Source organism: Embiotoca jacksoni, unplaced genomic scaffold, assembly GCF_022577435.1.
Source record: "Embiotoca jacksoni isolate LCO1_2020_lvr unplaced genomic scaffold, fEmbJac1.0.p SCAF_47, whole genome shotgun sequence".
NCBI classification, from domain to species: domain Eukaryota; kingdom Metazoa; phylum Chordata; class Actinopteri; family Embiotocidae; genus Embiotoca; species Embiotoca jacksoni.
Genome location: NW_027185400.1, coordinates 2,255,364 through 2,280,708, shown reverse-complemented (window position 1 = coordinate 2,280,708; position 25,345 = coordinate 2,255,364). Strand labels below are relative to the sequence as shown.

Sequence of the window (25,345 nt, the reverse complement as noted above, 5' to 3'; positions counted from 1 at the left end):
GTCACCCTCCGCCTGCTCTTGTGTTCAGCTTGGGAGAAATTAAAGCGTCAGTCTGGTATCAGTTTCTGAATATTTTTGTGTTCTTCAAATCCGACAGCGTGGTAGTCAAATGATTTAATCATAAACAAATCGCTGGATATTAGCAATATTGGGGATATTGATGAAAATATACATGTGGATAACATTTCTGATGTTTGGATTGGTTTGTAGGTTAAAGGGTCATACCTGTCGGCAAATTTCCTGAATGATTTTAGTATTAATATTTTAACACTCACGTACTTCCCCATAACGTGACAAGTGTTTTATTATGCCCCTTTTATTGTTGTTGTTGGCGGCGTGGAGGAGCGTCTGTCTCTTTTCCCATCGCTCTCAGGCTGCAGCTCTGAGAAGCATTCGTTCGGTGAACCTAATCCATCTCCGTAAAGGAGAAGCTGACAGTTTCGGTTTGCAGAGTTGCATCAGAACGGAAATCTCAGGCTCCAAAACTTTGCCGCCGTTGCTCACTTCAGCGCCGCAGATTAAATGAGTGCTTTCGGCCAAACCAGCAGGTGACATGACAGAAGTGAGTGTGTCGTACTTTCAGCTTTCTACTCGGCCTCAAACTTTTCACCCAGCAGCTGACGCTCTCTGTGGTTCTTCTTCTTTCTTCTTCTTCTTCTTCTTTTTTTTTTTTTTGGACCCTCATTCTGTCAGTCACAAGCTAACAGATGAAGCGTAGCAGGATGCTTCTGCTCACCGTGGTCCGTGAAATTAAATAGAAAAGAAATGCTGACTTCACACAGCCGCTGTTTAAAATCAGGTTATTTTGTTTGTTACTGACAGTTTGTAGATTATATTTAGTTTGGTTTTATTTTGAGAATAAAGCAAAAATAAAAATACTGTAATCCAACACATTAACTGCTGCATTAAGTTTAACCCAGAAAACTAATAAAGAGTGACTTTATCTAGGAGCCAACCCCTAGTGGTCGTCGGTGGTATTACATTTACAGCCTCGGCCTCATGTTTCACTCACCGAAGCTGCGTTTATTTTTATTTACATCCTGTGCTTTTGACCTGTCGTTTCTTGTCGTGGCTGTCTTGTCTTCCCCGTGTCTATTTCAGCAAATCACGATGCATTTTGATGACATCATCTTCAGCTTGTTCCACGCTGTGATTGGCCGCTACCGGCCAACCAACTTGCGTCACTCTTTACTGTCCCCGGGCCGTCGGTTTATTGGTTTATGTCGAAGCCTGCCTCGTCTTTTCCTTTAAAAACATTCTCATGAACGTTTACCCTTCGAGGTGCGACGACAGCGCTCACGTCTACACATCGTCTTCCACCACTTACGTATAAATGGGACCATCTCGTACCGGCTCGCTGCCCCCGGCACACTAACCCGTTAGTAACCGTGCCAAAGTACACCACCAGCTTGTTGGCTTAGCAGTTTAACGGCCCGATCAGGTTCCTAATAGGATATTGTAAAAATACCCAATCCAGGGTTCATAACGAGACGCGGAAAGGACAAGAAAAGTGTGAGAAAAATGTTTGATCGTTGTGGAAAGCAGAGGAACTCCCCAGATGTTTGGACTTCACGCTTTGTCAGTGCCAACTCTGTGTTATTTGGAGGCATTTTTGTATTTTATTTTCCAGTATCGTGTTTGTTCTGGACCGTAGGTTTGAAGAAAAAAAAAAAAAAAAAATCTAATATGACAGGAAAGATGTGGGAGAGTTTTAACAAACTCCTCCAGCAGCGCTGTTGAAATAGATTAATTTACTTGTGAATATTTTACCTCCCGTATCCTTTTTTTAAATAATGAGTTAAGTGTCAGAATGTCAGTCGTTTCAACAGTTTCACAATGCTGGTGTACGCAGCGTTGAAGAATTTCCATTTGTTTTTCTTTTTGCCTTTTTCTTGACACTAATTAAAGTGACTCGGAGCTGGAGCGCAAAGTAGGCCATCGAACACTGGGAGAGAACATCGCCCGATAAGAGGGGTGTTAGATTTTCCTTCCCGACTAACACCGCCCGCCGTCAGCGTCTCATTGTTGAGAGTCGTATCCCCGTCGCTTCATTTCTCACGATTTGCCGTTTGGCCTCGGTGTCTTTCACCATCAGAGTATCCGGAGGGATCGCTGACCGGAGGTGAAGACGAGGAAAAGGGACAGCAGTCCTCTTCGCTCGTCTTAGAGGGTGCGAAGGAAAAGGATTAGACACCATTTGTGTGGCAGCTTGAGGAGATGCAGACTGGTTTTAAGATGCAGAAACACAGTTGCGCAACAATTCAGATTGCCCCATTTCTGCATCGTACAGCGGACTTAACGTCGTGACCGAGGTCCATTTGGATCGCTGAAGGTGGAGAATCTGAACACGGCGTACGTCAAAACCTCGTATAAAGATTTCTGGACTTTTTGTATTTGAGACTCGGCTGGCAGCGCCGATCGTACCGGACCGAAGTGGTGAAAGATGGAGCTTTAGCGCTTTATATCTTCTGCGTGGTCTTCGTCTCGGCGCTGATCCGTGGTCGTAAACTCTGGGTAGACGGATGAAGACGGAGATCACAGAGGGGCGAGTTGGAGGAGTTATTAACACCAACATTAACGCTGAATAGTTGCAGTTCAGCCGAATGCCATCTGTTTCTGTTTCTAGCACTTTTATTTGGTTGTTTTGCTCTTCAATCACAGCTTTCAACAGACTGACGATGAAACGATGATCATGACCGACCTTTCGCATTTACAGGACTAAAACAAATGAAGAAACTACCAAGAGTTAACGATCAGGTCGATAAATAATGTCCTTTCTGAACTCGTGACTGACGTGTGGTTTCCTTTCGTGTTTCCCTGCAGGCTGTCAGTTATTTTGAAACCGAATGATGCAACTCACGGCAATTAAAAATAAGTACAACCACATTTATTTCATTGATTAAAAAAAAAAAAAAGAAGAAGCAAAGTCAGAAAATCACACCACTTGAACATGGATGAACTTGTTTGGTTGTTGGCAGGCCGACCTGAGAGAAGTGCAGATGCATCAGTCAGCGCTCCTCTCCTTCGCCTCTGCAGCTCTACATCTTGCGGTTTCCTGTGCTTGGTCTTGTTTTCTTGTTGGTGTTTGTGTCTCGAGCGCTGAAAGGGAGTTCGCGGAGGTGAATTGAAATGCGGCCGGTGGTTTTTCACAGAACTCTGTTTAACCCACCTCATCTTTTCTTTTTTACACGGCACTACTTCACATCCACCCCATCAAAGCGCTGGAATATGGTTGAATATTGATGCGTGCGTATTGTAAACGCTCATCTAATGTTTATCTTTACGGTTAATAAAGTGAAAAAAATATTGCATAAATGCACCTTTTTGACAAATATATTTTTTCTTTAGTGCAGAAATAGCTTCTTGCTCCTCGTCTCCTCATATTTCACCTCCTTGTTCTCCCTCTATCCTCCTCTAAGTCCTTCACTTTTTTCTCTACGTAGATCCCATTCTCCCTCTTTCCACAATGCACCATCCTCCTCCTCCTCCTCCTCCTCTTGCCTCGCCTTTTAATCTCACCCCACACTTTCCCCGCAGTCCTCCTGCCTCCATCGCTCCCCCGCTTATAGTGGTTGTGGTGAGGTTTTCAGCAGCGGGAGGAAGAGGAGGAGGAGGAGGAGAGAGCAACGAGAGCCGTCTGGAATCCATTAGGCAGTCGAGGCATCAGTGTTTCACTGTGGGAACCTTATTGATTGCCCTCCTTTATAATTATTCCACCTCCGTTCCCTCCTTCTGGCTCTGGCACCAATCACGCTTTCAGTTTCTCTCTCTTCCTCCTGCCCTTTATCCCCCTTTAGCCTCTTTCCCTTCATTTTTATTTTTTTTCGTCCCTCTTTTTGTGGCATCATGCCTTTTTTTAAAATGTCACGCCGTGCCTGCGTGCTAAAACTCCCAAACCGTCTAGACGACACACTTTCTCTGTTGATGTCATGTAAGACGTATTGACGTACTTACCAGCATGCATGCAAAGCTACCACATCCTACACCGGGAGAGCATCTGAAATCACTCATCATCATCATCATCATCATCACCACCACCTCTCTGGACACTCACCTGCTCCTCATGTTACTGTGGCACCAGAGCTGCTGATGTACAACAATGCACTGTGGTTTTAGTGGCACTCTTATGATATTGCATGGAAACTAAAGATCTGAATCATATTTAAAATACCTCAAATTGGTGCATTGTCAGGATTTATAATAATTATGTCGTCTGTGAGTGAATTTGAGTCACAAATCGCAGAAAATATACACATTTACCTCCGTTTTTAGAAATCGGTAGAAGGATGCATTTAGATGATATAAATAAATCAAATACCTGATGAAGGTGGGAATCTTTTGGAATCTCACAATTTTATTTAGAAATGCAGCGATTAGCTGTTCAGTTGTCTGACAGAACATTTATGGGAAAAACTAATTTGATGATGAAATAAATGTGTTTTTACCGTTCCTGGCTTCTCAACTGTGATTGGATCGGATGCTTTTAGTTCTCATACAGGAGCGTGAACGCAATCTATGTAATTATGGGATATTGGTTAGAAATAATAATACAAAAAAAGCACATTTAAAGATATCACCATGGTTAATTAGAAAGTAGCTGCAGCCCTAATTTGGTCGTTCCTGATTTTGAGCGAAATTTAAATTATAATTCAATAAATAGAAAACAAAAACTGTATTTTCGCAAAAAAAAAATAGTTGTTTGATGAGGATGCATTTCAGTAAATAGGAAAGGAACAGGGAAGTGTGATTTTACAGCTTTATTATAAAACATGCTTCCTTTTTTCTTTTTCTTTTTTACCAGTCTTAATTTTGTTCCAAAGATGTCACACAGCTTCCATCTGACCTCATATTTTGGTAACTTCCTACGACTCCTGTGATGCCCTCAGACAGCCTTACGAAGCTCTGGCTTCTCTTTTGTTCTGTGCTCCCTCGAAGGATGATGCTGGCCGGAGGCTGCAGCCGGCCTAGCGTGCCAATAAGTGACGGCACGGCAAAAATCTGCAGGTGGAAATACGACCTCGGTATAAACGCAGGCTGTGTTTGAACTCCACGAGACTAATAAGACTAATTATGGGGTTTGTGTTGCTGTGTGGTTCATGACCATCACGTGTCCTGTTAAAACCAGGAGAAGGAAGTCTGCAGAAAGGAAGAGAGGCAGGAGGTTCTTATTGATTTTTGTATTTTATTTTTACTTTCTTCATTTTTCTCGGAGCGGTTTGGGGTTCAGACAACCCGTCATCTTTCCACTGCGCTTTTTCATTTTAGAGAGAAGATTGTCGAGACTTGATTTATTTAGTTCAGTTTTTATTTGAGCTTATTTGCTTTTTGTTAAAGCAAATGAATGAATAGCTGATCAGTTTAAAATGTCTTTTCCTTCATGTTGTCTTGTATACAGAGCTGTGGCTCTTCTGTTCCTCTGGCTGGTATTTATTTTAGTTATTTTGATAGATATTTTATTTTTTGTGTTTTTCCATCTTTGCAGATTTTTGCCATGTTTTCTATTTTAAAATGTTGAAACCGTAGTTGGCAGACTAAACCGCTTACAATACGCCGAACACGTCAGTGCTTTACAGACAAAAAGACAGAAGTGTCCCATCAAACAGTCATCGTGTGTTGTAAGTTTACGGCTTCTTTTCTGTACATGGCAGCGGTTTCCCCGCTACATGCAACCCATGATTAACACTTCTCAGGTGTGACTCAATCAGCGTTTACTGACTCATCAGACTCGCAGCGGGTCCGAATTTGATTTTAAAGCCAGTGCAGAGTCTTCGCAGCGGCCGAAAGGTACGCGGATGCCGTCGTGATCCTGTGAAGCCAGAAAATCAAACCGAGGGGAAAAGACCGCGTAAATAAAGTGAAACGAGCCGTCATCCTCAGTTTTTGGGATTTACATGAAGTGAAACTTCCCCTTGAATATCTTCAGTGGAAAGTTGAACTGTTTTCCTTTTTGTAATATGCGTGCAGGCTGCAGATTTATTTACAAAACAGCCGATTCATGAATTCTTGAATTATATTTGCTCTTTGATTTCCTCTAAAGTTTAGATTTTACATCAGCGTGCTGTCAGTACTGTTCAGTCTTTCAGTTGGAGACTTCACTGAGCTGCTTTTAATTATCATTTTCATTTCTCTTTTTTTTCCTCTGTATATTTTGGCACACCATCACTTGCAAGTTAAATCAATCAGTCTCCCCGTTAAGTGAGATTCACACCACCCACTGTTCATTGGTAAATAACAACCGAGTGATGAAATGAGCGCAGCGCCTCGTATCCTTTAGAATATTTCACCCTCTCACTTCTCGGAGGAATCGAGTCGTCAACACGCTGCAGGTGCCGTCGAACTGGAAGCACGTCAATCAGGAAATCATCAAGTCAGACGCACTCGTTCCATTTTTACAAGTCGGATCGGCGAACGTGAAACGCGAAGCCTGTTATCGTGGTATCGGCTCTGTTTTTATGATTAGTGTCAGTCAAACAGTGAGCTGTGCATCGGCGCCAGCTATTTAAAGCTAAAGGTTGTAAAACGCCACAATAAAGATAAGTGCGCGTAGTCATTCACTTGGAAGGCCTTGATCTCGGCCGTGGAGAGCGTTGCAGCTTCTTCTGCTGTTGCACTTTGAGTATCTGAAATATCGACAGTAATATTGAGCAGAAGGATTATTGAGGATAAATGAGGACGTGCTGTTGACGTTAGCGTCCGTCTGTTTCAGACTCCTGCTTTAACCACTTCGGCCTCTCTCTGTTTGAGCTGCGAGGCCGTCGAGGGCATGTCAGCGTGTCAGCGTGTCAGCGTGTTTACTCTGTGTGTGTGTGTGTGTGTGTGGTTGATAACCGGCCCAATCATGTTTTTCTTCTCACTTTGTATCTTTGCAGGAAGTTCGGGGAGCGTCCTCAGCCACAGCGCCTAACAAGGTGAGTGTGCACACACACGCACACGCACACACACACACACACGCACGCACGCACACACACACACACACACACACACACACACACACACACACACATGCGCGTGTTCCCTTCACAGCTTGTTTTGTTGTCATGGTGGTGTTTGTTGGTCTGTTCCTGTGTGAACTGCAGAAAGGAACTAACCCTCCCAAAAGTGTGAATTTTCTTTGGTATTTAATATTTTTCTTTTTCCTAATTGTCATATTTAACACGTGTTATTGTACATTAGGCGGAGATTAAACTTTTTAAAAAGCTGTTGATGATTGTCGGGGCACCGAGGAGCTGTGTGATTTTAACAATGCGGCGATGCAGCCGTAACGACCGCAGCTGATTGGCTGCAGAGTTTGTTGTTGTTGCAACAGACTCTGCAGCCTTGTGTGTGTGTGTGTGTGTGTGTGTGTGTGTGTGTGTGTGTGTGTGTGTGTGTGTGTGTTGCCGGCCCGACGGTCCATACTTCCACCATGAGACAGCTGCTGACCTCCTGCTGCACGACATCATTACATCACCGTTCGTTAGCGAGACCTCATCCGTCGTGCTCGCGTGGAAACGAACCTCGTTTCTCAAAGGTCGTCCGCGGCAACGCGTCTCGTCCGAGGACTGAACATTCGCTCTCCGTGCTGCGCTCCAGGTTTTGATTATTCTGCTCCTCTCAAGTCGGTTCCAAGTCATTTGGAGCAACATTTTGGGCGAACACACAATGTTGATGGATGTCGTGGCTTGTTTATGGACGCTTCGTGTGTGTGTGTGTGTGTGTGTGTGTGTGTGTGTGTTTCAGTTTTAATCTGTACTGTATGTGTGTGTGTACACACTTGTTTGTGTGCTGGTGTTGGTCCTAGTTACTGGGAACAGGCCCGGCTCTGCCCGTGTGCGTGTGTGAGTGTGCGTGTGCGTGTGCGTGTGCGTGTGCTCGGCCTTTTGCGTGTGGCACTCAGCGGGGAAAATGAGGGGTTGCACATTGCCTGGAACAGCCGAGCATGGTTTTGGAAAAAAAAAAAGGGGCCCCAGCACCTTTTGATGTGTCCCCCCCTCTTCATTCATGTGCTGCCAGTCCGCTGGCGAGCGCCGGCCCTTCGACTCCTCAGATGCTTTTTGATGGCCAGAAATATGACGGGACACAAAACACGCCGCGGCCGAAAGGCACAGAACAGACCTCCTTTAGTTCACTTGTCCCCCCCCCTCCACACCCCCCTTTAAAAAAACAACAACAACAAAATTTTTCTTTATTTTTTTGAGCATCTGCAGCTCCGTGTTTAGTGTTTTTTTCCCGTCGGGCAGCAGCGCAGACCGCCGTCCTGCAGGGGCTTTTAAGGGCAGCTAAAGCTGCGGGTCCTGCAGGGCCGCACTGTCAGGAAGGCTACTCGACTGGAAATACAATACATGACACGCACACGCTGGAAGTGAGCGCGTGTGTGCAGCCCGGAGTCGGACAGATGCGCAAATCCAACACACGGACACACGAGGACGGCGGCTGGATGATCTGTTGGGGGGCGACGCCCCTTCAAGGCCCGACTCTCCCAAACAAAAGAGGAAGAAGCAGCTCTGCACAATCCACTTTTTTAGTTTCAAATTCAGAGTGAAATAAAACGACTGATTGGGCTGCAGGTGCTTTTTTCTTGCTATTGAAGGGCGTTTTTTTTGTGTGTGATACGATCAAAAGCCTGAGTTTGATTCACATGTAAATCTCGCTGTCACAAGATCAGCTGACTGCATTTGATCCACCTCGTTGGTCGTTGACGCTGCAGACTGACCGGCCTGTCAAATATCAGAGCCGGTTGTTTTCGGTGATTCTCCATCCGTGTTAGAGGCTCACGAGAGGTCGTTTGAAGGTCAGACGTTTTGTCTTCGGCGTCCTCGGTTCTCAGATGGAACTTTAAAAGGAGGCTGATCGTTCACGTTTAAACACAAAGTTGACACAACAAACGTGTGTAATTCAACTTCAGTGATGCATCTTCATCGAGCTATTTCATATTAGTAAGCTCCTCCTCCTCTTTCTCCTCGTGTGTGTGTGTGTGTGTGTGTCTCTCTCTCTCTGCTGGAGACATTGTGGCAGATGTACAGGACAGATGCCTGTCTAAATCGAAACCCTCCTCACACACACACACACGCACGCACGCACGCACACACACACACACACACACACACACAGTGCCTGTTGTTGAATATATATATATTTTTTTATCTGTCTGGCACAGTTGTGTCTCACCTTTCAAGCCTCTCGTATTTCTCTCTTCGTCTCTTTCACACTTGCTGGATGCCTTAAATACAATAAATGAAATAAATACAATAAATAAAATAAATAAAGTCCAACAAGAATTAAACCTGCTGCTGTGATGACGTTCTTCTGTCACCTGTTCAGCACGTTGTTGTTTGTTGTTTGTCTGCTGTGATGGTTCAGATCCTGCGTTGTCATTGCTTGCTGACTTTAAAAAAAAAAGTTATTTAATTTTTATTTTCTGCGTCTGCACGCTGGACTTGTTCAGGAAGTCGATCTCCGGCCTGGTCACCGTCTCTCTCACTTCTTCTTCTGTCTTTAGTGCTCAGGAAGAGACCGAATCTCTCTCCTGTGTGTGTGTGTGTGTGTGTGTGTGTGTGTGTGTGTGTGTGTGTGTGTGTTGTGTGTGTTTTCACTATGTGTAAGAGATCTGTAATTACTCAGACGTCCTCGTCTGCCCTCTTTCGTTTCCGTGACTTCTCGTCTCGATACTTTCCCCTTCAGAAGGTTAGTTGGCTCGGTTACATCATAGTTTTGTTATTTATAATAAAGTCATGACTTTTCTCTACGAGCTCTTAATTACTCATCTGCCGTCACATTTCCCAGAGACTCGTTGCCTGAAATCACCTGAAGAGGTTTTTGGACCTCGCCGCTCGGCCGGAGCTGCTGATTGTGCACGAAGTGCTGATGTGACTTCGTCATTTAACACAAGACCACTTTGTGTAATGTTGGGGAGGAAAAAAAATGCATTTGTGGTCACATATTTGTCGATCCACTCTTTTTGTGGCGTGAATCTTCTCTCTCGTCACATCCTCTTTTCATCGAGTGTGTTATTGCCATTAATTCCTGGTTAGATAATTGATTCTTCAGTTTATTTACAGTATTTAAACCCCGGAGGCCAAAAATCTTACAGCTGAAACATCAGAAGGAAATATTTTAGATGTCTTATTATTTTTTACCTTATTTCCCAACATTTCAGCCTCACACCTGACTTAGTTGGTATATTTGTAAACTTTGGGCTCCTCTCTATTATTTGGTAGAAAATTCAGCTCGGCTTGCACAACTTATTATCTTATTAATTTGATCTATTTCATTTGAATTCTTTCCACATCAGGAAGCTGGTGAGATAAAATCCACTGAGTCATAAAATGTCACTATTCTGACACCGTTATGCAGCGTAACAGTATGGCCTATGTTTGGGGTTTTTTCAACAATATTCAACAAACCACCAATAAATATGTTAGTTTTTTTTACTGACTAGTTAAAGGCAAGCTGTTGTGTTTATACTCGTATGTAAAGTTGTGTATGCTAGACCCAGGAGGAGGTTTAGTTTTATAGCTGAACACAACAGATGGTTAATTAATGCACGTTTTGTTGTTTCTGACTGACGTTGCCTTCGATTAACCGTTAAACTATTTCATTTGTTATTTTCCGATTTATTTATTTGTTCTAAGCGGAAATTACTTGTGTTTCCAAACGGCTCAAATGGCCTCTTGAGGGACGAATAAAGTTTGTTTGATTTGAATTTAACTACTAGGGGGTGTTTTTATGTGGTTATTGTGGTTAATATTAATAAAAATATTTCACAACAAATACCAGCAGCTTCATTAAGTTTGTTGCAGAGTGAGTTGCGGCTGCAGTGACTGTAGATGGATGATGGAAAATATGATGTGATTGACACGGATACAGACTGTGGATAGCGTAACAAAGTGTGTGTGTGTGTGTGTGTGTTCTGTGTGTGTGTGTGTGTGTGTGTGTGTGTGTGTGTGTTCTGTGTGTGTGTGTGTGTGTGTGTGTGTGTTCTGTGTGTGTGTGTGTGTTGTGTGTTCTGTGTGTGTGTGTGTGTGTGTGTGTGTGTGTGTGTGTGTTCTGTGTGTGTGTGTGTGTGTTTGTGTGTGTGTGTTCTGTGTGTGTGTGTCACACCTGTGATGTCATCCTTCCTGTAAGAGCAGCAGGTCACCGGCACCATGAGAGGTGCGACACGAGGCCTGCAGGTCCAGACTGTGTTCTCTGTAACCAATCAGAGCGCCTCCCCGAGGTTAATGTGTGTGTGTGTGTGTGTGTGTGTGTGTGTCTGTGTGTCTGTGTGTGTGTGTGTGTGTGTGTGTGTGTGTGTGTGTGTGTGTGTGTGTGTGTGTGTGTTTCAGTTTTAATCAAACCTCTCTCTTGTTGATGGAGTTCGTCTGGACTCGTCTTGCACCTTTTTTTTTTTCCTCCCTGGCTTTTATCTAATTTCCTCCATGTGGTGTTTAAACGGTATCAGACTGCTTTGCATCGCTCAGGTTGCCTCAAATGTTTGGAATTCGAGGAATCGACTACCTTCATCGTTTTCAGTCGACGCTGCCGTCACGTAGAAGAAGTTGTGATTGATTTTTGGCCGAAGCATTTCAGAAAAAAATAATTGTCTCATCGTGCAGTGAAGGAAGAAATCCAAAAAACTTTCCAGTCCACTGTATGAAATGGATCAACCACAATCCCTCTCAGCCTTCCTCCTCCTCCTTCTCCTCCTCCTCTTCCTCTTCTGTACCCCCTCCCCCCCCCACTCCTCCCCTCCTCCCACACCCACCCCCTTGCTTTTCATAACAAAAGGTCCCGTCAAACCCGAGCGTGTGGCGGAGAATGGAGAGCAGTGTGTCAGGTGTCACCGACATCTGTGTGTGTGTGTGTGTGTGTGTGTGTGTGTGTGTGTGTGTGTGTGTGTGTGTGTGTGTGTGTGTGTGTGTGTGTGCGCCCGAACGTCCTCCGAATGTTCTGAACACTTTTAGTTCTTGTGTACGTGAGTTGACAGAAGTAATCGGAGCAGCGGACGTTGCAACATTTTGACACGAGATGAGGAATCTTTGCTGGTGAGCTCAGCTCGCTTGTTTTTGTTTTTTCAGCTCTGCTGTCCCCCCCCCCCACCCCCCTCCGGTCCCGGTTCCTCTCGCTCTGCACATTTATCTCCCCCATGTTCCTCTCCCTCGCTCCTCACTGTCCCTCTGAGCTGGTCATTAACGGTTCACCCCCCCCACCCCCCACCCCTCCCCCTCAACTGGACCCAGCTGGGGAGAGCAGAGCTTTTTTGGCTTGCAGGCTCTGAGGCCTTCCAGAGGTCACTGCGAGTATATACCGTATGAGTTTCATACTTAACACTTTATCGTGTTCCTTTTATTGTTTTGTTTTTTCCACGATGCCTTTTTTAAAAACCTACTCGACAATCCTCGGTGACCCCGACGCGACCCGAGAAGCTCGTCACCCCCCCCCTCTAACCCCCCATCACCCTCGCCTCGTCTGCCAGATCATAAAATAGCCTGTTAATGAAACTTAACTCTCCGTCTCTTCCTCGTTTTCTTGTTGCAGAGAAGCGATGAGGAATTACCTGAAGGAGCGAGGCGACCAAACCGTCATGATCCTGCACGCGAAAGTTGCACAGAAATCCTACGGCAATGAGAAAAGGTGAGTTAACGGCAGCTTCTTCGTTCACGCCCCTCCATCCACGGGCGTGTCCTCAGACCTGCATCGTCCTCGGGAAGTTTAAAACGAAGTCTCACAGACTTAAACGTGGAAAACTCTCGGACACAAACTTCACACCTGGAACACTTAAACACTGTGTTGTCTGCTCTTGCTTTATGGTTTTGTACATGTTTTGGGAGCATTTCTCGCTGCGGTTCAGACGATCTGTTTTCAGTGGTTCAATCAAGCGCAACACGGGTTTCAGACCGAGTGTCTCCGTCCAGCTGTTAAAGTAACAAACATACCTGTATGTTGGTCTTCAACATCGTCCGGCACTTTGCTATCCAACATTATTGACCAATACGAACTTGGTCTTAAGGCAGTGGTGCAGCATTGTACTGTTATTTTAAGGATTCGTTAATAGTACAGTAACATGAAGCTACACGGGCCGTTGGATCCCTGAGCTCTACACGGTGCATTTATATCCTTAGAATAAAGCCCTTTTATGTGAAACTAAAACAAACGGCTTTCTTGGTTCATCAGATAAAAGTAGAATCGATCTAACTCCACAAAATGTGAAACTGTTCCTTCAAAGGGAAGTGCGGCACTGATCCGCGTCCTAGAGGGAGTTATTATCGGCACCAAGTAGGAACATAACAACTTGGCCTTTCCCTCTGATCTTCGTCTGGACCCCTTTATGGCAACGATTTACGGACGGGTGTCGAGCATCGGTCGGGGGGGGGGGGGGGGGGGGGGGGGGGGGGGAACGGGATGGAAAACACGCTCTGCAGCTCGTCTCTGTGCCGAGCGGGTATCCCGACCCCTCCGACCCTCCGACCTCCCGCATCCACCGAGGTCAGCAGAGGAAACGAGCACCGACCTTTAGCAGGAGGCCGTGTTCAGGTGAAGGCCGGGAGCAGGAAGAAGAGGGGGGTTGGGGGGGGGGGGGGGGGGAGTTAGACCGTGGAGAGCATGCAGGCCTCCGAGGTTCAGCCTCACCTGCTGCTCTGCTTCCTCGTTGCTTTCACGCAGTGACTGATTGTGAAGTCTAAAGAAAGTCCTCACTTATTTATTTATTTTTTATATTTTGCTTTTTTTTTTTTCCTTTTTTCTCCCTCTTCCCCACCTTGTACTCATTTTTCAAAACTCTCCATCCTCCGCCTGTTTTCTTGGCTGATCTCATCAGGCCTCTTATCGCTCTGTAAAATCAGCTGTTGCAGGCCAGCGCAGAGACACCTCGAGAGAGTTGGAGCACAACAGAGGGAGAGAAAGAGGTTGAGGCTGGAGATGAATTCCTCAGATCATTTTTTTTTTATTATCATCCATCTCGTCCAGTTAAAGTGACACCGGAGAGGAAGAAATCGAGGCGAGAGGAAGCGTTCAAGCATTCCTGTCACATAACGAGTCCTTGTGCCGGATCAGCTGTTTGTGAGCGTGTCAACCAGACGCCAAATGCAGGGCTTTAAATTCATCCATGCAGCCGCAGCGCAGACTGAATGCCGAGCGAGTCTTGGAGGGATTCCTGCTGCATCACAGTCACATGTACAGTCTGGCACCTTCCTGATTACTTCCTGCTGCACTGCAACAAGGGAGCCCCCAGAAAAAACCCCAGAAAGTGGCTGCATGGAGAATGTTAATGCGCCGTCTCTCCCTCCTTCTCTCTCCTTCTCTCTCTCTCTCTCTCTCTCTCTCTCTCGCCACCTCTTTCGCCGTCTGCGTTTTTTTTTTTTTTTTTTTTTAATAGGAGGTGAAAGTAGACAAACACCCACAGAGACAGACTGGTTGTTGCGAAATAGGTTGCTTTCCAGTTCCACGCTGACGCACTTGAGTTTATTTGAAGTGCCGGTTCAGGAATGAGTCGATTTCTGAGTTAAGAAAGTCGTCACTCATCATAATGGAATTTTCTTTCTCTTTGATATGTTTTAATGGTGTTTCAAGGGGAGAAGAGCAAGAAAAGTATGATCTTCTAAAATGGAATAAAGTTACTTTTTAAATATATATATATGATGTATTAATGGTTCAGATAATTTGTCTGCGCTGGACACGGAAACATCTGCTGAATAAGTTCTGACAGCCTTAAGATAGATGGTTTTAGAGCAATTGTACATAACAGCATGTGGATACAAGGTTTTAACTGCAGTTGGAGTTTGGTGCAGGTCTGCCCTCTACTGGTGGAAAGAAAGAGATGCACATTACTCACTATTCAGAGTTGTCCTGCTTATTTTTAGTAACTCACACATTTAATTTTCAAAAATGTAATAAATTCATGTGTTAAACTGATATAATGCAGCTTTTTCAGTCATACAGTCGTTTTTTTTTTTTGTCGTTTAATGAGGCAGCAGGACAAAAAAAAAAGTTCAACCTTCATGCTGCAATAGTTGTTGCACCAGTAAATACAGTAAAACACGGGTGAGAATAGGGTTTTAAATTCATGCTCATCTCTTGATTGGTGATTTGCGTCCAGGTTCTTCTGCCCTCCGCCCTGTGTCTACCTGATGGGCAGCGGCTGGAAGAAAAAGAAGGAGCAGATGGAGCGAGACGGCTGCTCCGAGCAGGAGTCGCAGCCCTGCGCCTTCATCGGCATCGGCAACAGCGACCAAGAAATGCAACAGCTCAACTTAGAGGGAAAGGTACACAAAACACACACACACACACACACACACACACACACTGTCATTTATACTCAGGTGATGCCAGAGCTTCACACCTTCCCTCCACGTCCTTTGCAGTAATTATAATAAATAAGAAGTTAATCATCTGCCCTCCGGTGCATTTAAAAGTTATTAATTCAAGACATTTTTCTGTTGACAGTGTTTGACAAATAAGTTGCTTTAAAAATCTATTGATTGTGTATGAATGTGTTCTTGTGTAACTGTTTTTTTTTTGTTGTTTTTTTACAGTCGTTTTAAAGAAAAGTTTCACGGAATCAATTATTTTAAGGGAAAGAAAAACGTATCTAATCATTTCTGTTTTTCTTTCTCGTCCCTATTTTTCGTCTCTTGTCTCCCCACCAGAATTATTGCACAGCCAAAACCTTGTACATATCCGACTCCGACAAGAGAAAGCACTTCATGTTGTCTGTCAAGATGTTCTACGGCAACAGCGCTGACATCGGCGTCTTCCTCAGCAAGAGGATCAAAGTCATCTCCAAGCCTTCCAAAAAGAAGCAGTCCCTCAAAAATGCAGACTGTGAGTTGCACACGCGTGACGAGATGATCTCCATGTTCTAGACGTCATGTTTAGCTCTCGTACTGCAGTAAATTTTACGTGTCTGTCTGAAGCTCTCAGGAGTTTTGTGGCTGATTTTTTTTGCTGTTGACCGTTTTCAGCCGAGTCAGCGCTGTGACTGCAGATGGAAACTGAATATTTCCTGCCGGTGCTGCTTCACACAGAAACTTTTCTTTTAGCAAACCGGAAGGATGCTTTTATTTTGAAGATGTTCGAGGAAAAACAGCCGACTGATTGCGTCTGTAGAAGTAAAAATACATTTATTGACTCCCAGAGTCACATACAAGTTTAATAAAATGTTGTTTAGTTTAACCTTGACGTTGATTTGATAAGGATGGCCTGGAGGTCTGAATATCTTTTATAAAGGAGCTCTTTTTAAAATGGCAAAACAGTTTTGATGCACAGATCAACACCCTAAAAAAAGAGAGTGAAGAAAGAACAAAGGTTAAAAAGATGGGAAAAAAATGTTCAACAGAGAAGGAGGCATTTAAAAAGTATAAAACGTTGTTACGAAAGTTAAATTATAGATTTTTGTCTTCAAATTGTTCATGACTTATTTCCCTGCTTATTTTATTGTCATCTATCTGCTGTTATTATGTTTTCAAATTAACTTTATTGTACTTTTACTTCATTAATGATGATTATTGAATGCACAAGTGTTTAATAGATATATTCTGTATACTTTGTAAGTTTATTATTATCTGTACTATTTCTAACCACTAGAGGGCAGTACTTGCAGACAGCTCCTCATCCCTCCACTAACACAGCTGACCTTTGAGCAGCGGGTCGGTTTTTTTGGCGTCATTATGTAAGTTTCCTCTGCTCCATCCACAGTGTGCATTGCGTCCGGGACCAAGGTGGCGCTGTTCAACCGACTGCGATCCCAAACGGTCAGCACGCGTTATCTACACGTGGAGGGCGGCAACTTCCACGCCAGCTCCCAGCAGTGGGGCGCCTTTTACATCCACCTGTGTGAGTCTCTGATGTTTTTATATCTGTAACATTGAAATGAGTTCATAGACTTGGAGAAGCATCAGAAGAGTCTGTAATTACGCCGCTGAGTCATCGTGGACAAAGAAAGCGACTGATCAATTGAATGTGGTCTTTAAGTGTGTGAAAACAACAGCGCGGCCCGTGGGCGGGTCGTTGAAGCGCTAACGTCTCTTCTCTTGTGTTTTTATCTTCCCAGTGGACGACGAGGAGTCGGAGGGGGAGGAGTTCACTGTGAGAGACGGATACATCCACTACGGCCAGACAGTCAAGCTGGTTTGCTCCGTCACCGGCATGGCTCTGCCCCGACTGGTAACCATCACACATCACAGATCCCATAAAGTCCGACTGAAATAGAAACTGTAATGAGCTCCGGAGGGACGCTGATTCATTCAGCGCAAAAGGGAGTGAATTTAAAGGAATAGTTCAACATTTTAGGATCAAATAATGGAGAAAGTGGATAAATAACAGGAATAGTCTGACATTTTGAGCCCCATAAACCTGCAACTTGCTGATCTTACTCTTTATTTTTTGTACAAATGAAACTAACAGGATTTGATGTAACTTGATGGCACCGGAACTATTAAGTTTAAGAGATTAAATGCATCGTGACTGAATTCAGGACAAATTCAGGTATTAATGAGGTTGTCCGTCCTCAAATATTCATTATATTCATTATCATTCAAATATTCCTACTAAAAATGTTATTCTCATAACTTTTGTTCTTTTGTTCTTACATCATAAACAACCAAATTCAAAGGGGATTTAACTGCGTTTAAGAAATTAACAAAACTATTGAAAAAGCTTGCTGTCTTCTTTTTTTTGTCCAGAAATATATAAATGGCCAGAAAAACTTTAAAAAAAAACATTGGACTGCAATTTAAAAGTGCTTGTGGTCAGATTTCATCACCTTTGGACGGACCAGCTCCCGTTTCATGTGAAATGAGTCATCCCGTTGTTCTTTAACAGATATCAGAGCACTATCAGGTCTTTATCTCCTGTAACTCTTGGACTCAAACTTGTCAAACACAAGATAACATAAAGACCTTGTTTGTATCCGGAGAATGTTTTCCTGACGTGTTACTCATATTTGAAGTAAGCAGCTCGGGGAGCGTTTCATCATTTATTCAATTCTTCTTCCACATTTACGTTCTGACTCGTTCTTTCTTTCCTTAATTTTCCTCGTTCTTGTCGTCTCCCCTCTCCACCTTTTCTCCACTTTTTCCATCCATCCCGTAGTTGGCTAATCTCTCTCTCTCTCTCTCTCTCTCTCTCTCTCTCTCTCTCTCTGTCTCTCGCTCCATCTTTCAGATCATCCGTAAGGTGGACAAGCAGACGGCGCTGCTGGACGCCGACGACCCCGTCTCCCAGCTCCACAAGTGTGCCTTCTACCTGAAGGACACCGAGCGCATGTACCTGTGCCTTTCCCAAGAAAGGATCATCCAGTTTCAAGTCAGTGTCAGCGTTGAAGTTGCTTGTGTGCTTTTTGTTTTTCTTGTTGTGTGGAGATGTTTGGGTCGGGATGCCTCATGTTTCCCCTCCCCTCCCCCCCCTCCCCTCCACCAGGCCACTCCATGCCCAAAGGAACCAAACAAGGAGATGATCAACGACGGCGCCTCCTGGACAATCATCAGCACAGACAAGGCTGAATACACTTTCTACGAGGGCATGGGCCCGGTCCACTCGCCTGTCACCCCCGTGCCTGTGGTAGAGAGCTTACAGGTAGTTACGCAACCTCCCAGCAGGACATCGTCTCCGCTTCGCTGCACGGACCAGGTTTCACCCGGCTCTGTTTTTTTTGTTGTTTTTTTGTTTTATCTGCAGCTAAACGGCGGCGGCGACGTCGCCATGCTGGAGCTGACGGGACAGAACTTCACTCCAAATCTGCGGGTCTGGTTCGGAGACGTCGAGGCCGAGACCATGTACAGGTGGGTCCGTGCCTCCACCCGCATATGGGCCCATTAATTAGCATTTATCCGGATTCATTTTCAACATCTCTCCTAGTTCTTTTTTTTATGCACGTTGTGATTTACCAGAAGACTTGAAGGTGACATTTTGTTGGAAATTGAGATTTATTATTTATTTTCTTATTCACACGTAGTTATAGTGTTAATAGTCCACTACGAGGGATTTAACCCTTTAAGCCCTAGAGGCCCCTAATTGGGGGCCAAAGAGAAGACTTGGTAAAACTATTATTAAAACATGGACATATATACTGATATTTACACATCTGAACAAATCTCACAAGTGTTTCCTTTATTATTAAAAAAAATTTTTTAATATATTTTTTTATTGTGGTTGCAGAGATATACTCTTTTTATTATGGGTATGCAATTTTTGAGCAGAGGCCTAAAAAAATAGGTGTGTTTTTAAAAGGTTAAGGAGTTATTAGAGCTGTGAGTCACACAAAATGATGCGTTTCATAACCTGTTTGCAGATCCTATGAATTCATAATGACACAAATACCTGATGGAGGAAATGAATGCTCACGTTAACGTGTAATAATCTTGTGGTCAGATCCAAACTGTTTAAAGAGTTCCTATGAAAACAGAAGTTTGTTTTTCCTCCGTGGAGTTGAGTTTACAGACGGATTAGTTTCTGTGTTTATCGACACCGCCCACCGAGTGTTTCTTTAGAAGAATATCAGCGTCCTCAGGGACCACCTGCAGTCCAACACAACTCAGGACAAGTTGGACTTTTGTATGATAAACTTAATCAACTTAGCAGTTTGTCAAGAGATATTTTTGCTGGCAACATTATGCTGTAGTCGCCATCATACACCAGTTTCCTGTAAGATTTCCTCTTTATCACAACTGTAGATTTGTAATATGATAAAAAAAAAAAAACTAAAAAAAAGAATGCAGAATGAGTTTGGAAACAGTCCAGCTAACTGTCCAAAACCCCAAAGATGAATTCTTGATTTAATTAAACATCATCACAGCTGATCCGATCCACGACATCACCGACGCTTAAACCGACATCTTAATCTACCAAACAACAAAACGTCCTCAAGTTTGAACATTTAATTCACACGGTGATCCTTTTAGCATCATTTTGTATTCAACGTTTTTTTGTTGGTTTTTTTGGTAAAATAAACTAAACTAGTTTCTGACATATGCAGTCACTTCCTACGATTATAATCGTAACCCTTAAAACCACAAAAATATTTTAGTTCTCACAAGAACCAACGTTGAATCCTGAAAGTTACGTTTTACAAAAACAGATCGTATGTGATAAAGAACACAAACAAAGAAAATTATATTAATATATCACAGTGTGTATAAAAGTACTTTATCACATACTTAAAACCAGTTTTTTTTTTTTTTTTTTGTGGTTTGCTTCGATGATTGTTCGTTTTATTTTGAAAGGCATATTTTCTTCTATTCTATTGAATGCAGAGTTTTTTTGTTTTGTTATTTTTTCACAGGAATTTAGCAAAAATCAGAAGCTCCTGCAAACATGACGTAGATTGCTTGAATTTTCAGCGATCGTTGATGATGATTTCCCGGACGGACTTTTGTTTGTGTATCTTTCTCCCCCCGAAACGCTGCCCAGGTGTGCGGAGAGCATGCTGTGCGTGGTGCCCGACATCTCCGCCTTCCGCGAGGGCTGGCGCTGGGTGCGGCAGCCCGTCCAGGTGCCCGTCACGCTGGTGAGGAACGACGGCATCATCTACTCCACCACGCTGACCTTCACCTACACGCCGGAGCCGGGGCCGAGGCCGCACTGCAGCGCCGCCGGCGCCATCCTGCGGGCCGGAAACTCCAGCCTGCTCAGCAACAGCAGCCAGGAGGCCGGCGCCGGCGTCTACGGGCCCAACAGCACCTCCAACGCCGGAGTCACGTCCTCGTCCTCCACCGCCGCGGCCGTGGTCTCCTAACGCACACCGGGGGGCCACTCCATACTATTATGCCTTGAGAGCAAATATACCAGACGGTATATAAAGACTATAGGAAATAAACAAAACAAAAAAAAACCTGACTCACTCTAAAGTGCTGCGTATTAATTTTGGATACAAAGAAGCTGAAATGGAAAAAAAAATACAAAAAAAATCGGCGGGACAAAAAAGGAGCGAACGCAGGGGAGATCCGAAGGAGCGACCGCCGACGGGAATAACCCCGCCCCCACCCCGACCCCGACCCCCCCACCCACACCCCTCTCCTGTGGTCACTTCTCGGGACCTGCCTGTCCAGTTCTGGTGTTTTTGGGATGAGTTGAAGTTCCTGCAGGCTTCAGAGCACCAGCACCTTTCTACAGCTGTGAGAATGGAAACCACAACAACAATACATCCACCGTGTAAAAAAACAACAACAACAAAAATCATCTTATTTTCTTTGCGCCCCCGCCCCCTCCTCCTCCCACCACTTGTTTAATAATTATTCCTTTTTTTTTGTTTTTGTTTTTGTTTTTGCATTGATTTGCAGAATCCCGCCGGGGGGGGCCGGATGTATTGTTGTTGGAGGCGCGAGGATGCAGAGGGACACGCAAACAAAACAACAACAACAATAACAAAAAACGTGACGATAACATAGTTTTTATGGACCAAGGATCTTGTATAAGCTTTAGTAAAGGTACATTTTTCTCCATACCTTTTTTGTATTAAACATATAGTACACTTTTGTTACCAAATAGTTTCTATTCTTCCTCTGAGCTTCGGGCTTTTGTTTTCCCCCTTCGAGGTCCAAACCTGTATGTTATGGCGACCTTACTACAAACGCCTGCTTCTCAGTCTTTGGATTGATTTTTTTGTTTTTGTTTTTGTTTGTTTGTTTTTGTTTGTTTTGATACTCTCTCTGTTGGGGAAAAAGTCTGGGTTGTTTATTTACTTAAGCGAAGGTTGTTTTTGTTGTTTTTAAATCGGGGAATAACCTCAGAGGGCCTATTTTTTATCATTTGGTTTTTTATGAAGTCTTTAAAAAGAAAAGCTTTAAGCAACGCCTCTGCCTTGCCTGCAATACTTCTATGTGCGCTAACGTCTCCTGGAAAGTAAACACATCAGTACATCTCACACGGAGCCATAGCAACACTTGCAGAATATGTGGACAAAAAAACAACAAAAAAAAAAAACAACCAACGTAGACTTCCATGGTTACGAAAACGAGTCATGTAATAAGCGTAGTCGTGGACTTAAACAGGATAGCCTTAGTACTGTATATTCTTACTGTGTAGGCAGTTAAACCAGTCACATATCTTAATATCCTCTTATCTGTGTCGCTCGCCGCCAACGTATCACATCACCGAGTGTTTTCGAAAAACCTGCACCTGGCGAAGGCGTCTTCCAGTGTGTAATGTAGTTCTGGTGGCTTTAACACACACACACACACACACACACACACACACACACACACACACACACACACACACACACACACACACACACACACACACACACACACACACACGGTTGACCGACGGGAGGAGAAACTGGTTTCAGTGACGCCTCGTCGCCTGTAGGTGGAGGAACACGCTGACTCATCAGATCATATCGTGTGTTTCCACACCACCGAGACGTCCCTCCTTTGATCAGCTGATCCGATCACGTGATCACATCCTGAAGATCACATATCGCACCGACGCGCCAACTTCCAGTCCCGTTTTTCTACCGGATGTCTCAGATCGAAACCCAGATGTCACTTCAGTCGCTTTCTTTTCTATTGAAGCTCGAGCCGAGCCGCCTCTCGTGACTGAAGCTCCGCCTCTCGTGACTGAAGCTCCGCCTCTTGTGACTGAAGCTCCGCCTCCTTTCAGAGTCACGTGATTCAGAATGAGCCTTTTATTCATTTTGTTTCCTGGTCTTGGTGTCGTCAGGTTTCTCCTTTCGTTCGTCACCCGTCTGTTAGTCACCCCCCCCCCCCCTCCAGCCCCCCACACCTCCAAAAAAAAGAAAAGAAAAGTTGGACACTTTTCATTTTGATGTGGCCTTACTCAAAACTTCAATTTACACACAAAATAAAAAAAAGAAATCAGCTGTTTACTCACGTTGGAAGAACCTGTGCACCAAAAACAAAGCTTCCTGCTTCCTTATGTGTGGAGCTGCTGTCGATGAGCTCGTCGCTGCGGCTCTCCAACCATCGTTCAGCCGGCCTTCGCTCTCCGTGGACACGTACAATAAGCCCCTTTTCATTTCTTTGTTTTTCTATATTTTCTATTCTCATGCGGTGCCCGGCACCTTCTCACTTTTTTTTGGTACAATGTCTCACGAGCGCTGTAAAGCTCCTCTCGGCCTTCTTCTTCTTCTTCTTCTTCTCCTTCTTCTTCTTCTTCTTCTCCTTCTCCGGTTGTTTCTTTTTACGACGTCCTGTGGTTTATTGTCTTTGCGGAACAAAGCGTGTGTACATTGTGAACTCACCGTTGCACTCATACGTGTCCGTGGCGACCGCGTCTCCTGTCGGAGTATAAAGGCCTTCTAAATGTGTATTACTGAATTATGTGCATTTTCCGAAACATAACAGCAATATTGTACAGGTCATTTCATCGTGTTTTGTCCGCCTGAGCACTAGTTCACCAGCCAGCAAAATGTGTGTGTGTGTGTGTGTGTGTGTGTGTGTGTGTGTGTGTGTGTGTGACTTTCATAACTAGTCGCTGTAATGGATTATCGAGTCAGACTCGCTCCATTTCAAAGTGTGTTTCCATCTCCGAGAAAAAGAAAACTGTCATTGTTTTTTTGGGTTTTTTTCCGTCTTCCACCAAAATGTCTGATAGTCGTGGAGGAAACATTCAAAGGCAATACTTTACTTGTGATCGTACAGTTCAACTGTAAACACTTCTGGGGGGAAAAAGAAAAAGAAAACGGAAAGAACAAGGATGCTGTAACTTGAATGTCTGCTTTAAATGAAGTATTTCAGAGTTTTCTTGCGTAAAAACCCTCGAAATAGGAACAAAAAAGGATTCGCTTGCTCCCCTTCTGTGTAAAAAAAAAGAAAAGAAAGAAAAATGATTAAGTTATGCCCCCGTTTCGCCATCTTTGCCCACCTGTTTGTCATTAATGTTAAATGTTTTATATTGTAATATTGATATTTTTTAAATTATTGGTACAAAGTCTCTCCCCATGTCTTATGTCAAAAAAAGAAAAGAAAAAAAAAAAAAGAAAAGTGCATTATTGCCCGTGCTGCCTGGGTTTGGCCTGGGAGTGTATTTTTAATTTGTTTTTTCTGAAAGAGGCCACTTCCTGTCTGTCCTGGAAATCGTGGAGGGAGTCGCAGGTGCTGCAGCGGCAAAGTGTAGCATCCAAATAAAAATAACCGAAACAGAAACAAGTATTGGCGCTTCTTCACACCGAGCTGCAGGTGGACCTGAACCCTTTACTCTGCAGGACGGAGGTCGCAAAACCTCCGCTGCACTGCTTTCTTTCTACGTCTTCTAGCTCTACATTCAGACAGCTTCTTTTTTTTAACATAGCTTCTGCGTTCGCATCTTCCTCCGCCGCCCCTCGAGCTCAGACATTTCTTTTAAAAACATTTTTTTCTTTTTTAGGGGAGGTTTTTTTGTTTTGTTTACACGTCTGGCTCCTCTTCATCTCTTCCCGCAAGTAAATAAAAAAAAAGAAAAAGGTGGAGCGGGGGTGATGCATGCTTTTCAAAAAGAAAAGTGTCGCCTTGACAATCGGAGCCGGTTTACAGTTTGTTTTTAAGGGATACGGAGGAAACGGAAGAACCTGCAAACATGCTGTAACTCATGAAACTGTCTAAAGGGGTCAAAAAAGAAATGTTACATGCCTTCTTCAAACGCGCTGTATTAACCTGCCGACAAAGCTTTCAGAGAGAGAAGGAAAAAAAACAAACACCATCTCATCAGATGCTTGTTAAAGAATATCTGTCTTTTCTCTTTGGGTCATATTTTGCGCTTCACCTCCAAAAAAAAAAAAAAAAAAGCAGCTGTTTTTTTTTTTTCTTGTTTGTTTTTATAATGAGCTCTGAACAATGTATGTATCCTCTAATATGCCAAATGTCTTTTTTATAATGTAGTTTTCATGCACTGCTAAAAACAAAAACAGGGCAGAGTGAGAGGCAGCTTTAAACTAATTTTCAAAAAAAAAAAAAAAAAAAAAAAAAAGAATTTCAAAAAACCTGAATAAGTAGGAGTGTGGAGCCCTTTTCTCTGTCGCTCTCAGCCTTACTTTCTCCTTCAGACTATTTGGCTGTTTGCACTACAGAGCTCTAATCTTCCTCTTTCTCACACATCTCATCCTCACTCTTCACATGTTTTTTGTATGTACATTTCTCACCTTTTCTTTTTAACATGCAGCCCTTTAACGCTTAGCTTCGCTACACTCGGATCACTTCTTTTTTTTTTTCTTTTTTTTTGTTTTGGTGTCATTTACCCCTCTTCCTCCTCTTCCTCCTCTTCCTCTTCCTCCTCTTCTTCATGTCCTTCCACTATCTTCCACTTCTCACTGTATCTGTGTATTATTCTAGTAAATGGTAAGCAGAGGTGTCATTGTGGTAGTATACTCAGTGCTCAAAGGGTGGCTGATGGTAGAAACCTGTGCCGTTTGTAACATTTAGCAATAACGTCAAAAACAAAGGGGACGGTTTGTTGT

At 43.8% G+C, this 25,345-nt stretch overlaps 1 protein-coding gene across 1 annotated transcript in view; it reads left to right on the top strand.

Annotated features, from left to right (window-relative positions):
* Nucleotides 1-24,861, top strand: part of rbpjb (recombination signal binding protein for immunoglobulin kappa J region b) — a 42,192-nt gene extending 17,331 nt beyond the window's left edge. Inside the window, exons 2-11 of the mRNA XM_069169797.1 lie at nt 6,870-6,908; nt 12,496-12,591; nt 15,053-15,218; nt 15,603-15,777; nt 16,651-16,788; nt 17,006-17,118; nt 18,118-18,258; nt 18,373-18,528; nt 18,631-18,734; nt 20,362-24,861. Coding sequence (XP_069025898.1) covers nt 6,870-6,908; nt 12,496-12,591; nt 15,053-15,218; nt 15,603-15,777; nt 16,651-16,788; nt 17,006-17,118; nt 18,118-18,258; nt 18,373-18,528; nt 18,631-18,734; nt 20,362-20,686 — 1,453 coding nt within the window. The 3' untranslated portion in view covers nt 20,687-24,861. The remainder of the gene's footprint in view (nt 1-6,869; nt 6,909-12,495; nt 12,592-15,052; nt 15,219-15,602; nt 15,778-16,650; nt 16,789-17,005; nt 17,119-18,117; nt 18,259-18,372; nt 18,529-18,630; nt 18,735-20,361) is intronic.
* The last annotated feature ends 484 nt before the right edge of the window (nt 24,862-25,345 follow it).